At 37.9% G+C, this 18338-nt stretch overlaps 1 protein-coding gene across 2 annotated transcripts in view; it reads right to left on the bottom strand.

Moving 5' to 3' along the window:
• trrap (transformation/transcription domain-associated protein) overlaps positions 1-18338 on the bottom strand; it is a 90040-nt gene that overhangs the window by 30300 nt on the left and 41402 nt on the right. For both annotated transcript variants that reach the window (XM_084434892.1, XM_084434893.1), the window contains exons 44-56: positions 17105-17318; positions 16698-16823; positions 15139-15285; positions 12625-12827; positions 11072-11193; positions 10541-10754; positions 8364-8543; positions 5265-5411; positions 4152-4271; positions 2935-3222; positions 2524-2661; positions 1841-1944; positions 1316-1451 (exon numbers count right to left, since the gene is read on the bottom strand). In XM_084434892.1, coding sequence (XP_084291018.1) covers positions 1316-1451; positions 1841-1944; positions 2524-2661; positions 2935-3222; positions 4152-4271; positions 5265-5411; positions 8364-8543; positions 10541-10754; positions 11072-11193; positions 12625-12827; positions 15139-15285; positions 16698-16823; positions 17105-17318 — 2139 coding nt within the window. The remainder of the gene's footprint in view (positions 1-1315; positions 1452-1840; positions 1945-2523; positions 2662-2934; positions 3223-4151; positions 4272-5264; positions 5412-8363; positions 8544-10540; positions 10755-11071; positions 11194-12624; positions 12828-15138; positions 15286-16697; positions 16824-17104; positions 17319-18338) is intronic.

Genomic DNA, 18338 nt, shown 5'->3' with positions numbered 1-18338 from the left:
TGGCCGGCATTTGATAAATAACCCTGCGTCAGGGCTGGCCTTATCCACCTGCCTTTAATTGAAAGAGGGGACATTTAAACTTCCCGAGAGCAACTGCTGCTGCCAAGCAGCCTGCCCTGGAACGGAGAAAACAAATCACTTCCCAGCAGATGTTTGAGCAATTATTCAAGCACGTATCCGTAAATATTAGATGCAAAGCGAACGGAGAGGGAAGAGGAGGAGGAGGAGGAGGAGTGGGAGGGTTGCTGGGCTGGACAATTTAATTAGGTGTCACCTTAGGACAGAAACCTGAATGGATTCGTTCCAAGTCTCCTTGAACAAGAGCCAAGAGTATTTATAATGTTCCCAGACTCTATCGCACACTTTTTCTACTTTGTTTTAGAAGTGAAGCCCATAAATAACCCACCGACGGCAAGGCTACAATTCTGAAGTCATAAACAATTCGGCAGGAGTAGTTGAGAGTGTGACTTTCTGCATAAAAAGTGGTGCGCTTTTTACATTTGGCAATATGGTGAAACTCCAATAATAATTTGAGGTGTCAGTGAAGTCATAACTATGGTTTTAAGTTATCTGACTGGACTGGAAGTGTGTGTGCAAATTTTACTCCAAAATGCAGAGTATCTAGCCAAAAAACATACTTTAATGAAAACTCGTACAGCCCCTTATATATACACAGTAAATACTTTTTTTTTATTTTATAAATTAATAAAGTTATTCAGAAAGGGCACATTAAATGGATCAAAATAAACAGTAAATACAGTTAAAAAAAATAAAATAAAATAAAATAAAATCACAAATCTATTTCATTAAAAAAAGTGGGAAAATTTCACTGTTTCCGCAAAAAACATTTCTCAAACCGTTTCACTGTTTTCTCCACTGAAAAAAATAAGAAATGTTTCTTGAGCAGCAAATCAGCATATTAGAAATATTTCTGAAGAACCTTGTCACACTGAAGACTGGAGTAACAGATGCAAAGAATTCAGGCATAAATAGTATTTTAAAATATATTAAAATAGAAAACAGTAAATTGTAATAATATTAATGTTGTTACTGTATTTTCCATCAAAAAATTACCTTGGTGAGCATAAGAGCCTTCTTTCAAAGACATTAAAATAATCTTACCGACTTTACAGGTAGTGTATGTATCTATAGACTGATTGTGAACTTACTAAAACATGTTGCTTTAGGTTTGTGTTAAGTAACAGGGCAAGTATTCAGACAAGATAGATCAAGTTAAGACCTTAAATAAAACAGACAATTACTCACAAATCTTAAATCCCTGTGTGTGTTGATTGCAATGTGGTACTGAGTTTACCTGCACCAGAGCATCTTTCATGGCGGCCCAGTTGGACACTCTCCAGGCACACTCCAGCACCAGGTATGGGTTGTTATGGCCTTTAGATTGCCCGTACTCAGTCAGAGGCTCCCACTGGTTCAGCTCTTTAGAACAGCTGGAAATCAACATACAATTTAAATTTATTATATTCCATTTTGCATTATATATTGGAATATAACCAATGGTCCAGAATGTTCATAAAACAGGGTTTTTGATCATATTACTGTTTTGACAGCCGTCAATTTCCATGTGTGACAATTAATTATTTGACACGGAGTTTTTGAGAGCATAATTTTGGCCAATCTATGTTAGTCATTTGGATATATTTGCATTGTGCTAGGTTTCCACACTCTTTTTGGATATATTAAAAATAATGTGTCTTATTGGCTGTGGTTTTCTTGGTGGTTTGTCTTATCTGCAGTTTTTCCTTTCAATAAGGATGGAAAACTTTCTTGACGGTGGACATATCACGTGTTGAGTCTGAGCTATGCTTTTTCAACTCACCGGATCCAGTGATCCTCCCACAGCTGGTATTCAGGGAAGATGGCAGGCGAAACATTGTGCTCTTTGCGAGCTTTCTCCATTGCCTTTTCATAGGTTTCTTGAGCCTAATGATGATGGAAACAGAATTGTTAACATCTTAAAATATAAGAGCGACAATACATAGAAATCTAAGAAATCCATTTTCTGTTTCCCCAAATTTTGTATTTTCTGTTTTCCTGTTTTAATGGTTTAACCAAATGTAATAATCAAAAAGTATGCCTAATCCATTGAATTCCTAAAACTAACAATTTAATAATTTATTAATTTTAACAATAATAGAGACCCATGAAATGAAATTCTTTGTTGTCTGTTTTTTTTACTTTTCTGGATGCTGTGTTTTATGATTATATAAATTCTTATTAAAACATTGTTAATCAAATGAATGCAAAAAAACTTTAACAATGTAATTAATCTTGTGAAATGTAACATGAAATCTGAACAGTCTTTTAGCATTTTAATATTCTGACATTAGTGATTTGATTAAGTGTACAACCCTTTTTTTTTTTTTTCATCCGAATTTGGCCAAATTCCATGACATTCCACCATTTTGACTGTGTTCCACAATCTAATCTGCATGTTTTGCAATGCGGAAATCATGTCCCTAAATAAATACAGGCAGATACGATAATTTCAGTCTCTCTCACCTGTTCAAAGAAGCCATGCTGCTCGTACGCAATGGCGGTGCTTGATTCGGGAAACTTGCATCTCTTCTGCCACAGCCCTGCCCACATGTCCTCCTCCTGCAGAAGGGAGTATAGCTCTGCCAGCGAGTCAAGGATCTCCTGAGGGAATACGAAAACACATCTTCAAAGAATATAGGGGACAAACACATCCATATTCAGAGGTGTTCCAATGAGATGACTGCTTAGCATAAGCAGCTTGAATGCTGGGATACTTCAAACTGAACTCACTGACAGGTCAAAACAAAGCCAACTGGAAAATCAGCACACAAGTTCATTTTGAGTGACACTGGGGAACCTTCAGAACACAAAACTTCCTCTGCCAAGAATATCAATAGCAACAAAGATTGAAGAAGAGCTCATGAATCACTGTACCTGCTGTGGAGGAGTGATGCTTTCCTGCTCGTAGAACTCTGTGCTCTGTTTGGGTTTGATGTGCAAGCTAAGGCCTTTCTCAAAGGCTTGCTGCTCCAGCATCAGGGTGGAGCGTAACCATAGATTGTGGGTCTTGCCTAAGTACTTCAGTACGCAGGGCCTGATGGGTATGGGCGGCACGCACTGAGACATGGCCTCCACAAAGCAGTTTAAAGCACTGGGCTGACAATCTCTCTGAGCTTGATGACTACCACTACACAGGAACGGACCCATCTCGCCTGACAGTGCCTAAAAAAAGGGATACAAAAGTTAAAAATTAGAAATGCATGATATATTTGTGCAGCATTGGTCATTGGCTGAATTGTTATTGATGTTTTGTATGCTTTAAGAAAACAATTTATTTAAGACTTAATTTTAGTTCGCTTTTTTATTGCTTTGGCTTAATGGCATCGGCCTGAATTATAATAATGCTTTACCCTAATCAATAGAATAGTATAAGTTTGAGAACTTTATAATAAAAATTCAAATAAAATGCAAAAAACTCCTTTAAGTAGTTCCTCACTCACCTAAAATCACACCAAACAATCAGAATTTGCCATAAATATTCAATAGGCATGACAACTCTAAAGAAAAATAGCCCATGTTACATTAAGAGTTTTGCATTATTATTATTATAGAAAAGACTGGCGCAGTAAATATGTCCTAGGTTTTTTTTTTTTATATATATATATATACTTCTCACAAACAAAAGCCATAAAGCTGAAGATTTCTATTCTGAATATTTGTTCTAACAGTCTACAGCCTCAGTTACTCTAAATTAAAGCTCTTTAATGAGATTTCTAATACTTAAGACATCTGGTCCATTAAACTCTGAAATTTGCATAAAAGGTTTAATTTCTGCTCATTAGCGAATGCTGCTTGTTTAAGTTCAGCGGCAGGGGCAGAAAGACAGCCCGTCGGACCCCCACCCATGCAAAGGTCTCCAAGATGAGCGGATAGGCACAACCTCTGACACCATTAACACATATTTTGCATGCCGATTCTGCAGTCATATGCATTATTATTAGTAAAACAGTCAGTCTACACTTTAACCACAACAAAGGTCAGTTTAAAGCCATCAGCAGTCATATGCTGCATTTAGATGGAAAATGTTTAGATTAAAAAACGGCCAACTGTCAGCTCAGCTCTTTGGAGAACTGGGACAGTGAAGTACTCACATGCTGCTGGCGGTCCGACAGAATCTTCCAGAGGCGGGGGAAGAGCTGGACCCAGGTCTTCTCGGCCAGTGGGGTGGAGATGTGGCACAACTGAACCAGAGCATTCAGCAGTGCTCCCGTCTGATTACACACACAAAAGACTCATTTACTGATAGGCAATATATCGGCCATTAATCAACCCACATTTAGCCACTTGAGATTATCGCATTGGCTGATAACAGTGCCAGCTCAGCCGATTAACAGAAGTGCACCTTGTTCCAGTTCCAAAATCCACTAGGAAACCTTTGTCAATGTTACAATAACCATTTTACTTTTTTAAATATTTAAAAAATAAAAATAAACTGGATACATATCGTGATTTTGTAATTTTGTTGTGCATTTATATCATTTTTATTCGTTTTCTTTCTTTCTTTTAAACTAACATTCTGCAAAGCCGAAAATGATACAACAGTTTAATCTTCACTTATGGCACCAAACATTCAAGGGCAAAAGAGACTATTCCTTCTCAAAAAATTACTTTTCATAAGGGATCAGTGTACTTTAAAATGCATGACCGGTCAATCACATTTTGCCACTGAATAATTCTTAGGGCATAATTGCACGAAAAAGGTTTGGACCTCTGACCACAAAAAGAATAGATATGTTAGCATAAGTCAGAACTCAAATGTGTGCTGTGGTTCCTGACAGCGGCTCCGGTGGGCAAAGCAGGCAGGTCAGGTCTTTGAACTCCTTACTTCATCATTTATCTAAAGCCTGCTTGAGAGGTGCATATAAAGCAGAACCGTGTCCAGGATTAAATAGAAATCAATGACGTTGTGACCTCAAAGCGCTCAGAGACAGAATCCCATGTTGCCCTGATCAAACTCTCTTTAACAGAGACACTTATGAGGGAGAAGCCAAATGAGGAAGAGCAGGCTAGAGATGAAAGTAGCAAGAACCAAAGGTGCATATTAAAATCTCACTGTTGTGAAGCTTGTATGGCTTCTGCATGTGACTCATTCCTACATATGTTCTTTATGTAACCAGTGTCCTTTTTTTAAGTTTTGCTTGGCTTTTCCCACTGCTTAAGGGGTGGCACTCGTGAGGGCGACATATGTTGAGGTGATTGCTCACCTTGACCTCTCTCAGGGAGTCCAGGAACTTGTCGTGGCGGTTGGTGAGCATGTGCAGCTGGTTGCCCGTGTCTCTCTCCGCCTGCTCCTTGGTCTTGGGGAGGCTGGTCTGGTCTCCAGGTGCCAGTTCAATGTCTATCTCCACATCCTACAGATGAAAAGGTCACAAAAACATAAAATATTGGAAGAACATTTGTTTACTTGCTACACTTACAGCAGGCCACTATGAACTCGAGGTCAGCACCATTTGGAACTGCACTGAGAATGTCTCTGAATTCCTGAAATAAATTCCTGAAATTGAATTGAGGTCAGATGCAGGATACAGATTTGAAAATCAGAAATTTTAATTTAAGGAAGTACAATTTAAAGCTGCAGTCCGTAGTTTTTCCTCTTTGTCGCCATCTCTGTTCGAAATCTGCAATTGCAGTTATTCGCGGAATTATCAACTTTACGTGGGTTGTGCCTCGGCACGGCACAGCGCAGATTAATTAATGTTTTGAGGAGAATGCGCGGCTGTCAGTCACCGCGCTGGTGTGGATACTGTCATTCGCAATCACAGATTCTACTTTATATATATATATATATATATATATATATATATATATATATATATATATATATATATACATACACATATAAATATAACAAGCTTACCATTTTGAATCGAGCTAAGGCAAGCAGTTGGTTTTGAACACTGGCTGGTTATGTACCTGCTCAAATTTATTTTGGATAATTTTTAACCCAAAAAAGTTACGGACTGCAGCTTTAAATAGAATAAAATAATGAAATTTCATACAGCTGGTGTAAGTGATATTTTCAATAATGCATTTCAAGTAAGAATTATCACCATTAGATGATGTAAATAATCAACTTCTGATCAATGCCAGATACACAGAAATGTGTAATGTGTAATAATAAATGCGTAATACAACAATATATTTATTTATATTTTTTATATTTATGAAAAATGTATGTAATACATTTGTAATTTGTATATTATTTTAATAGGGCTAAAGATTGTCCTTGTCTACTGTTAGTTGTTCATTTAAGCCATTAGTTGATTAGTCGAGGGAGAAATACTACTAAAGTAAAATAATGAGCATTTAAAATAGAAACAAAGATCTCCTGCAGTGACACCAGCAAACATCACATGAACCTTTCTGAGATCAGAACACAAAATAAATAATTAACCTATAATAGAAATAACAATTGTATTATAAACAAACAAATAAATAAATTATACAGCAAACAGAAACACTTTAAGAGAAATATCAGAGCAAACATAATCAGGCCAACAGAAAATAGCTTTAACATTGAATTAAACTCAAGGCCCCAATATACTTCAAGAGAAATCGAAGAACGAACTGAAGTGACGTTGTCAGGCAAACAAAATCAGGCAAAAACAAACTTGGTTTGGAGTTCGTTTTGGGAGTATGAAACAACTGGCCAAAGAGAACTTTCTGGAAAACTTTGCTTCGGCTGGTAAACACCTTTGTACTACCATTGGTTCATAGGTAGGTGTGCGCGGACTCGTGGAGGCTCCACCTTCTTTCACGTGGAAATATTTTGTATTCCTGTTCAGTCCGTCGAGTTCAGACGTCCACGAGTGAAAACATGAACACACTGGAGAGCTGCTTTATATCACTGAAGTTGTACTTCTGATGAAATGAGACACTGATTTTTATGTTTAATACAGTAAAGCTGCTTGATTTTAATCCATCTATTGTTTAAAGTGCTCTATAAATAATGTGATGTGACTTTACTAGAGTGCCGAATTGCAGAGCTTGTGCAAACATTCCATTGCTATGATCAGATCCTTTTCCTATGCTTTATTAAAAATGCTGGCCGTTATCTCAATTTTGTTGTGTGCTTCTTTTGTTATTGAGAGGAAAGCGTGCAGCACATATTTACATATTCATCTAAACTTCGCTCTCAGCAGTGTGGGCGGTGTTGGATGTTCGCAAACAGTATATCGCTGGTCGCGGATTTCGAACTTTGTTTTACCCCTAAGCAAAGAACGAAAAAGAACTTCGCCGTGAGTATATCGGGGCCTTCAGAGGTCCACACACAAACAAACAAAAATATACATTATATAAACCCAAATAAATAAAATATATAGCAGCAAACTGAAACACTACAACAGTATGGACAATAGGGTATACCTGCCTCACAGTCACTATTTTTATTCCTCTGATCTCAGTCTTCTCATATTATTTAAAAGGGAGAAGTGAGCTCTGTCTTGCTCGCAATGGAGCCGGCGTTTGAGAAAATGCCCTCCGATAGCATGGATGTGGAAGTTAAATTAAACATGTCATGCAGTCATGGGGTACAAATTTAGCTTCTGCACGATATTCCGCATGATTAGATATGTGTCTAATATTAATGCACATTTATATAGGTTAACATTAACGATAGAGAGAGCGGTCATGTTAAGTGCCTAATATTAGGCTACTACCAACTACTACCAAACAGTCTTTACACTCTCAAAATGCTCCAACACTTTGGATTGTTTTGCCCAACGGGCACCAGGTGGGTGCGAAACGACCACCATTCAACCCGAAATAAGTATTATAACCATTCCAATGACTCCGAAGCTGTTCAGTTAAGGTAAAAAAGTTACTTAGTTCACCTTTAACGCATGGACTAGCCGTGTTAGCGATCTGTCACTGCGTGACTTTTACGACTAACCGAATTATTAAAATGCAGTCGACCAATCCTCTACCCTTCGACTAACGTTTAGTCGACTATTAGAGGGCAGCCCTAATATATTTCTTACATTTTTATAATTTTTTTGTAATTATGTTTCATACATAATTGCAAGAACCTCTAAGCAGTTCCCTCACAAATCCCCCTTTTTTTTTTATCTCCTGCTCTAATATCTCCCCAACTCAAAATGTAGTCAAACATCAATATAGAATCATACAATATACAACTCATTAAAAAGTAGCAAATTTCTAAATTCTGATGAATGCATCATTTTGGTTTTAATTAAAACTTTCTCTATATATCAGAATTTGATAGTAGAGCTAAATTAGGCCATAAAGGCACAAAACAAGCTTTTCTGTAAAGATGTTTGTATACACAGAATGGCTCAGCTGACCTCCTCCTTGGTCTCGCTGTTTTCTCTCTCTCGAGGTTCCTGTTTGATATGCGTCGCCATGGCGAAAGCTGCACGGTCATGGCTGTCAGCCAGGTTTATGACGTTGGTGATGGAGGGGAGCATGGAGCCCTGGCAGCTGGTACCAATGGTGGTGTTCCTCTCACAGACCGCCAGCAGCAGCTGTGAAGCAGAAACGACAGAATCAAACTCTGAACTGCCACGATTGCTCAAACACACACGCAAACAGCTGCTCTTGCTGTGAGGAACACATCACATGAAAGAAAGTAGCTAACGTTCACGCATAAATGGCACCTGCATGAGCCAGCATTGTTTAACAGCTGCCAATTTTAACCACTAGCGTACATGCATCTAAATGCTTGACACCATCTGTAGAGCTCCAACAGTGAATGTTCTTCTACTCCATCACGGCAGGATGAATCGCGCACACAGCCGCCATGTGTAGGACAGCATTAATAATTCAAGAGCCAGAGTAACATTGATTGTGGCTGAGATGGATGGATTGTGACCTGACGTGTGCAGGAGCAGCCAAAAACCAGATCTGTTACATTATGGTGAATGCATTAACAATCAAAAGAAAAATGATTAAAAATTAAGGTGAAAATGGTGACGTTGTCAGTATGCATTTAAGTGCTATGTAAAGTGCAATTAGCTTCTGTGTAATTTAAGCATGTGCATTATTATGAAGTATTATCAGTTCTGCATAGAGCTTGCATAATGATTGGAGATGTACAATATATATATATACAGTGCAATGCATAAGTGAATACACCCATGCTAAAGTTGACTAAAAAGAGGAATAAAAAATCATATTTTGGAAATTGAACTTAATGCCTTAATTTAAAAAATTAGGAAAAATCCAACCTTTAAGGACACCAATTTTCTTTGTGAATGAATAATGTATCGTAAATAAATAAATAAATGTTCTTCCTGAAAATACATGGTGCATAAGTGAGTACACCCCTATGTTAAATTCCCATAGAGGCAGGCAGATTTTTATTTTTAAGTATTTTTAAGTATTTTTTTTTAGGATACTAATACATCCTGATAAAGTTCCCTTGGCCTTTGGAATTAAAATAGCCCCACATCATCACATAGCCTTCACCATACCTAGAGATTGGCATGATTTTATTTCAGTTAGCCTAAAAGCTAGTTTGATTTGCATTGAGAGATGATCTTATGGAAAGTACCCCATGCCAATCTCTAGGTATGGTGAAGGCTATGTGATGATGTGGGGGATTTTAATTCCAAAGGCCAAGGGAACTTTATCAGGATGCATAGTATCCTAATTTTTTTTTTTTTTAAATACTTAAAAATAAAAATCTGCCTGCCTCTATGGGAATTTAACATAGGGGTGTACTCACTTATGCACCATGTATTTTAAGGAAGAACATTTATTTATTTACGATACATTATTCATTCACAAAGAAAATTGGTGCCCTTAAAGGTTGGATTTTTCCTAATTTTTTAAATTAAGGTATTAAGTTCAATTTCCAAAATATGATTTTTTATTACTCTTTTTAGTCAACTTTAGCATGGGTGTATTCACTTATGCATTGCACTGTATATATATATATATATATATATATATTTTTTTTTTGTATCAATCAACGTTTAAGGTTTCATTTAATACTTTATGTGTAATATTTACTTTTTTTTTTTTAAAGTCTAATAACATATATAGGCAGTATACACATACAAGAAGGTTTATACAAAAGGTCATGGGTTCGATTCTCAATACCAGCAGGAAAACGACTGAGGTGCCCTCGAGTAAGGCACCTAAACCCCAATCGCTCCCCAGGGGCCACAGCAAAAATGGCTACCCACTGCTCCAGGTGTGTGTGCCCATGGTTTGCAGTGTGTGTGTGTGTGTGTGTGTGTGTGTGTGTGTGTGTGTGTGTGTGTGTGTGTGTGTGTTCGTTCGTTCAATACTCACTACCCCTAATGTGTGTGCACTAACTTGGATGAGTATGGGTCACCATACTTGGCCTTCACCTGTCACTTACTTATATTGGATCTACTAGTCAAACACAATTAGCAGGTTTATCCAAAAAATTCAATATTGGTGCATCTCTAACCAGCAAGAAAAAAAATGAAACTAATTTTCACATCTTTTATGCGTTTCCCTCTTTTTTCCCCCCAATAAATTATGCCTGTACCTCTGTGCACTGTTTGATCCAGAAGTGGCTGCCCATGGCCTCCCAGTTCTGCGAGCAGCAAATATACAGAAGCCTCTCATAGACTCGTCGCTTCATTGATGAATCAAACACCTCAAAAAACTTTGCTCTGATCAGTGGCTGGGTGCAGCGCAGCCCTGACAAGAACGCTGGCTCCAGCTTGGACGTGATGTCACTTCCTGAAAGGTTCTCATCTCTGAAAAACAAAACAAATACCGAAGTGCTTCAGACCGCATGAAATGCAGCGTGACAATAAACAACTTGGTAGGTCTTTAGTAATCCCCAGCTATTAGGGACTACATGTGTTCCAGCATAGATGCAACTAGAACTGTTGACTTAGACATGTGGGTTCTCACTAGGATGATTTGCTCTTGACGCTGGCGAAATGCTCTTTTGCCCAGGGTGACGGTGGCCCTTAATGCCTACCACCCAGCAGCCGCAGTCTTGTTGCTAATAGTAATAGACGGAGGGCCAGCGCAGACAGCAGACCCTGTGATTAATCGGCGTAATTACCTGTAGACGTAATTAACGAGGTCCAGGAACTGGGCATTCAATTCAAGGTCATCAGGAAAGCGTTTCTCAATGTAGGTCATCATTTTCACCAGCAGAATGGACTTCTCTCTTGGATTAGGCACCTAGGAAAGAAACGAAGACAAAGAGAGAGAGTAAGACAGCAGAATAGAAAGGGATCGCAAGAAGAGAGGAGAGGAGAAAGGAGGAGGGGGCAATAGATTGATACAGTCCATTTATCTTTCATCTATCAGGAGAGCTGTGCAGCACCTTTGCTCGGCTCCTTTTTCTCCTTGTCTGCTCTCTCGCCTTGGGCTAACAGAACAGACACCCGAGTTCAGCTGTCCAGGCCACAGCGCGCTGAATACACAATGCCTCATTTACAGCAGGGTAGGCTTTGAGCTCAAGTGTTTAACACAGGTCTATTCAGAGTCGACAAGGTTGGTTTACTATTGCGAGGTTAGAAAGTCTACAGAACTGGAAATCCTAGTTACACCATGTTAAACTAATAATGCATGAAGCATGAAGCATGAACCAGGTTAAGCCATTTGTAGTTGATTTCCCTAAAAATAGCAAGAATTAACGAGCACAGCCCTGCTCATTTCTGTATCTCAACCAACAACACTGGCTTAAGCAGTGACGTGAGTTTGGGGTGGTCACTGGTCAGACCAATAACAGACAAAAGGCAAATCTTGTTTTGTCGTTGTTTTTGCAATTCTGTTTGGTGGCACAGTAATAACACTCATCATCTCTTTTCTTCCTCTTAGACCACATTCCTGTCCAAATTGACAACCACATTTTTTTAATGTCCAAAATGTGTAAATAAATTAAAAAAAGAATAAAAGAAAAATAAATGCATAAATAAATGAAAAATAAATGCATAAATAAATGAAAAATAAATACATTTAAAGTCCCCTTTAAGGTGTCTTGTCATACATTTTTTATTATTTAACGCTTTTCCCTGAGGTCCAGTTATAATGACCATTTTCCAACCTCTTTCTGACCTTGCTGTCGACTACCATTTTTACTGCCCCATCATTCAATAGTCTCTTTGCAAATTCTGCATTACATTGTGACAGGCCCACAAAACAATCCATGCCAAAAATGTACCACATAAACTATCAAGGTCAGATTAAAATGATTAGAGATCTTATAAAAGACAATTTCTGCTGCACGTTTCTAAATTTGTGATAATTTGGAACAGCATATAGTTTAAACCATCTACACCACTGGTTCTAAACCGGGAGGCTGGGGTCCTCAGCAAACAAATGGGGTATTTGGAGTCAAAAATGTTGAGAACCAATGATCCACACAGTAGGAATAATAGCATCAATCCTTTATCCTCCATGTTACTCTACCGTCCCTGAGCAGCCACGATTCTAATCACCCAAGAGTGACTGACATGTAAATTTCATCTTTGCTGCTTAATTTTAATAAATAGTCTTTCTGGACTGGCAAAGTTTTAAGTTCTGAAAGTTGTTGCGGTATGTTTTCATAGTTCACTGAAGTCTAAACTCAAAATACCAAGGACAGATCATCAGCCTGACAGAGTTTACCTGGTTGGTGGCCATGGAGTTGCCGGAGTTTTTGACCCATTCCTCCACAATCTTCACCACAGCGCGAAGAATCTTTGGGTCTGGAGATTTCTCAATGAGGGAGGTGATAATGACCTGGATGAAGTTTTTTCTCATTTCCATATTCATGACCGACAGTCTCGTCTTCACCAGATCCAGACTGAGCATGACCAACTCACTTGTCACTACAAACGAAACAAAAATAGAAGAACGTGAGCACACGGTTATATGAGTGATAGTCAACAGAAATGTGTGGTACAGTTGAACACTATTTTCCCTTTTGTTTAAGTTCACAGGCCTTCTATCATTTTCAAAACCTAACAAAGAGGAAAAACTACACCAAGCTCACCTATACAGCCAAATATTACATAAATCTCAAAGGCAAGCATTGAACATATATCAAAAATGGTCAAAGACGGCTGAGGATATGAACCACAAAATTCGACATTCTGCCAGCTGAAAATGGGGGAAACGTGATTGAGTTTTAGCATGGAGAGTCGTAGCAGAACGGAGACGGGTTATGAGTTTAGTTTGGCCTCTGAATGTATTTTCTGCTTGATTTGCTCAAGGTAAAATGTGATTGTTCTGATGAGTCGAAGCCTTGGGGGAGAATATGTTAGAGGCTGATTTCCAGTTCGCCGCTGACTCATGCTGTGAGGAGGTCTTTGGGCGACGCTGTCATGGTGACATTGCAGTGTGAGGCCATTCAGACAGCACAGGACAGGCAGGGCCGAGAGTGTGCGAATGTGCGCGTGTCTGTTCAATCCCATCTCAATGTACCATTTAAAAACCATAATAGCATTTAGAAGGCACAGAGCAGATGGGATTGTCTGGATTTTATATTCCAGTGGACACAGTTGGAGATTTTTGACTTCAATCACAGAAGACGTTTCTCAGTATGGATGGATTTGTGGGCTGGTCTCAGAGCATTTGATTGGCCCTCCTGCAGCACCCAGTGGTCAAATATGGACAGCACACGCTGGAGTCTAACGGTTCCCTCTCTCACACTCTGCTCCAAGGTGACAACGTGTCTTTTTGTCTTTCTGCCCAATTTTTAAACTCCTCCAGATGAATGCAGACAACAGGATTAAAGCTGTCCCAGTAAGAGTGTATATTTTTCCATCATACTGTCAAAAGCCAAAATTTAAGACAGACTGTCATTTCTGGGCCAAGAGGAAGAAAACCCATTCTGTCAAGACAAAGCAATAGATCTTAACCTACCTCAGCTGGCTTCCATATACTATCCAAAATAAAGTCAAGCTTGAAATCTTTAAAGGCTTGAAAACGGCCTCCTGGAAGGGAGGAAGTGATCTTAACCAAGTGCAGATGGGCTAATGACAGAAAGAGGCCAGTGCTAAAGCACAAAATTGTTTAAATTGAGCAGAGCATACTATATTGCATTAACTTTACATGGTTGCCTCTAGACAGTTAGCCAATTAGGATTGATTCAGCAGTCCTATGAGTGCCATCAAAATAAGAACTGATCTGATCTGACCTCGGTGTTGCCTGTTCGGTTTAAATTTACTTAGAGGGTCAATGTCATAAGAGTCTACACAATACATTAAAAATCCAAAGTTTAAAAATCATGTTTTATATGGTTTAGAAAACTTTACATTGTAATAATGAGTAGCCATAAAGTAATAACTTATTTTTTAAAAAGTAATAACTTTTTTATATTTGTTAATTTATAAATATCATTCAGTTTTTGAGTCGCCGCATTACATGGCATTTTACAATCTGAACTATGGTTGCACCAATGTCGGCCTATACCGATAATGATAATTCTTTATATTTGAAAGCCGATAACCATGTATTGGCCGATAAATCGAAATCCAAATTTTTATATAATTTTTGAGAGCCTGATAACAAAAACAAAAGTCTCACCATTAAAAGCCATGTCTCAAGTACACAATTATAATGTTATCATTATAATTTTATGTAGCATATATGACAGATTAGCACTGCACATTGCACTGAACTGTATTTTCATTTTTTTAAGTGATACCAATCATATTTCAAGCAATTCAAAACCATCATGGTGAACTGCATCTGAAGTGTCACAGCTCAACGAAATAATCCATTATTTATTATATCGGCCAGATTTTCTTATCAGGTTGATAACGATAACATTAAAAACAAACATCTATCGGCCGATACCGATATGGTGGCCGATATATCGTGCATCCCTAGAACTAACTTTGACTAATAAATACAAAAAGTGTCAAAATATATGATATTTTAAGATACTTATTGATCGCGACACACAGTGATGCACTGTGATATAATCTCTATATAAACTCTCTATGATATAATTTTCTGTTTCCAGCATGCTGGTTGCAACATATTTTTTTAAATATCAAAGTAATAAGTAGTTGTAGTAAAAAAACAAACAAATAAAATAAAGTAAAGTAATGTAAAATAAAATAAAATAAATGATGGCAAAAAAAAAAAAAAAAAAAAAAAACTCCTTGACCCAAGTGTCTAAAGAATGGTCACCTGTGCTGGTTTCAGCGGTTCCGGGGTTGGGTTGCGGGCTCAGGTGCTCCCTCACCATCTTCTGCAGGGAGCGCATGAAAACGGAAATGAGGCGGTCGATGTAGCTGGAATTGTTGCTGCAGGCGGACTTCAGGATCATCAGCGTTCCTGGAAGCAGAGGAGAGAGAAGCTGGTAACATGAAGCCCCACTGCCCTCACGACACTGTCAGGGACAGCAAGCGACACGCGCCTGCTAATGACTTTGGGTGCAGCTTCTTTGTCCCTGTAGTTGTATTACAAGGACGTTTCTGAAGAAATCTAACCGAGTTACCGGGTAAGGACAGGGACACAAAAAAAAAAAATTCTATGAGTAATGCATTTCTTAGATCACAGCTCTGGGGAGAAAAGATAAATGTAAAAAGTCACCCTCGATGGAGACACATACAGTGCATCAGTGGTAAATGTAACTCTAGAGCACTGCCAGAGAGGAATCAGGAGGCATTTATTGACCAATGATGCCATTTTGGGCTGAAATGAAACACTGGTAACTTTAGAATGTTATTCAATAGAGTTATCACTTTTTTGGTTTTCAATTATAAAATAATTAAAGAGGAGTATTCTTTTGTAAAATATCTCATCTGAAAGGGATCCATATACAAGTACACCACCATCTAAACGTTTGGGGTTTGAATGTTTTAGAAAGATTAATTTATTTGATAAAAGAGTTATATTATGAAATATTATCACAATTTAAAAAGAGGATTTTCAGCAGCTATTAATCCAGTCTTCAGTGTCACATGATCCTTCAGAAATCATTCTAATATACTGATTTCATGCTCAAGAATTTTTTTTATTATTGTCAATGTTAAAAACTGTTGTGCTGCTTAATTTTTTTTTAATGGAAATGGTGATATATTTTTTCAGGATTATTTAATGAATGGAAAGTTCAAAAGCATAGCATTTATTGTCCCTTTTAATCAATTTATTGCATCCTTGCCAAATAAGAGCATTAATGTTTTTTTTGTTTTTTTTAATCATACTGAACCCAAACTTATGAATGGTAATGTAAAAAACTCAATAATAAGTATACAATTATAGGTCCCACTTTATATTAAGTGTCTTTACTATGTAATAACACTTAAATAAAATGCACATTGTTTCCATACAAGCTTTTATATTTGACTTGCATTTAAAAAATATTACCTGCATGTTATTATTATTAATTTATGTAATTACATATAGAATTACACTTTTAACCTTTACCTTACCCTTTAACCCATTTTTAAACCTAACCATACACAAAACCTGTCCTTAACCTTACCCATATCCCACCTCAATAGCAGCAAAAGTGTTTTGCAATAGATCATGAACACAATAAGTACATTGTACCAAACCATTTTTTTATGTTAAGTACATAGTAGTTAAAGACACCTAATAAGTGTGACCAATTTATAATTAAGTATTTACATATCTGGTTTGCATTTCATTCCAACTATATAACAGACAAAAAAAGTTAAAACCTTTATCTATTTAGTGTTTGGTCAGCCTTTGGTCAGGTAGTAGAGCTATTAAATTCTCACCGAACAATTGAGTTGGGTTAGCGCTGCTGGCTTTCTCGTAGTTGGTGAGGCCTTCATAAATGACTTTTCCTACAGCAGCGTACAGACACTCCAGCTCCTCATACTTGGAAGCAACGGAAGATGTGCCTAAAGAAAAACCAAAATATTGGAAGAAAAATGTAAATGGTTACCCTAGTTTTCAAATGACAACAATCCAATCAATTCCCATAGGACGAGAGAGAGAGAGAGAGAGAGAGAGAGAGAGAGAGAGAGAGAGAGAGAGAGAGAGAGAGAGAGAGAGAGAGAGAGAGAGAGAGAGAGAGAGAGAGAGAGGATAGTAGTACTAGGATAGTAGTATCGAAAAAACTTAAAGTGAGCTTTAAGTAATAAATGAAAAGACATCATCGATCAGATCTTGATCTACTCACTGGGTTCTGTGGGGAAGGTGCTCATGAGTCTGGACAGGAGGGAGTGGACCGCCCTCAACACTTTGGTGTTGCCACAGGTCATGCAAGCTGCAATACCACGCTGCAGGGGCTTGAAATGTGAGAGGATGGCTGGAGGCTGCAGCACTGACAGAAGGAAGCTGAGAATCTCCAGTCCTGTGCAGATATTGGAGAAGTTCGCCTGATTTGGCTGCTCCTGAAAAACAGAAGAGGATGCACTGATTAATAAGAGTAAACAGGAACTGACACTACTAAGTTTGAGGTCTGTAATATTTATGAATATTTTGAGAAAAGTCTCTTATGCTTTCATGCAGTGTGTAATATAGCTGTTTGTGAATGTAAAAGACGTCCAAAGTTTCAAAGATCAAAGTGAATAAATAGAGTTACTGTCTCCAAAAAAAACCCGGTTCTGAACGAGTGGTCAGTAATTTCAGTCTTACTTACTGCATGACCCAACATCAGTTTGTAAAAATTTGCATAATGCCAGCCTATGATCTTCAATGGCTGCCCGCAAACAACTTTTACTTTGACTCGCCCTCAAACACTGCAGTTGTAGCTGAGGCCTGGAAGGGTTTGTTTTGTGTTGTTGACATGCTGAGAAGACGCTGTTGTCTGTGCTACAAAAGCAAATCCAATATGCATCCATTTCCAAAGGAAATTCAATTATGGCAATAGCGATTCGTTTCCGAGGTGGTTTAGGGCAACTCTGGCCCTGACATGCTTACCTGCAGAGCTTACTTACAACCCTAATAATAAAACACACCTGAACAAGCTCATCAAGATCTTCAGGATTACTAGAAAGCTGCAAGAAGGGGAGTTTGATTTGAGTTGGAGCTAAACTCTGCAGGAAAGTGGATCTCAAGGACCAGAGATGCCCAGCCCTGGTTTAGAGGGACTGGATCCTTGATAAAGCCGTTTCAGATATTATGAGAACATTTTTTTTTTTTTTTTTTACTTTGGATGGATGTAAACTTATTGTGGGAGACCTCCAAAACAAAATTAGGAACCATTAAAATAACATTTATAACTGTGTTGGCAAGGCTTAATTTTCAGCATCATTACTCCAGTCTTCAGTGTCACATGATTCTTCAGAAATCATTCTAATATAGTGATTTGGTGCTCAAGAAAAATTTCTTCTTATAATTAATGCTGAAAACTTAATATTTTTGTGGAAACCGTGATACATTTTTTTTCAGGATTCTTTAATGAATAGCAA

The sequence above is a fragment of the Rutilus rutilus genome, assembly GCF_951802725.1.
Source record: "Rutilus rutilus genome assembly, chromosome: 16".
NCBI classification, from domain to species: domain Eukaryota; kingdom Metazoa; phylum Chordata; class Actinopteri; order Cypriniformes; family Leuciscidae; genus Rutilus; species Rutilus rutilus.
The sequence above is the reverse complement of the archived record's forward strand: the minus strand, read 5'-3'. Positions and strand labels throughout refer to the sequence as shown.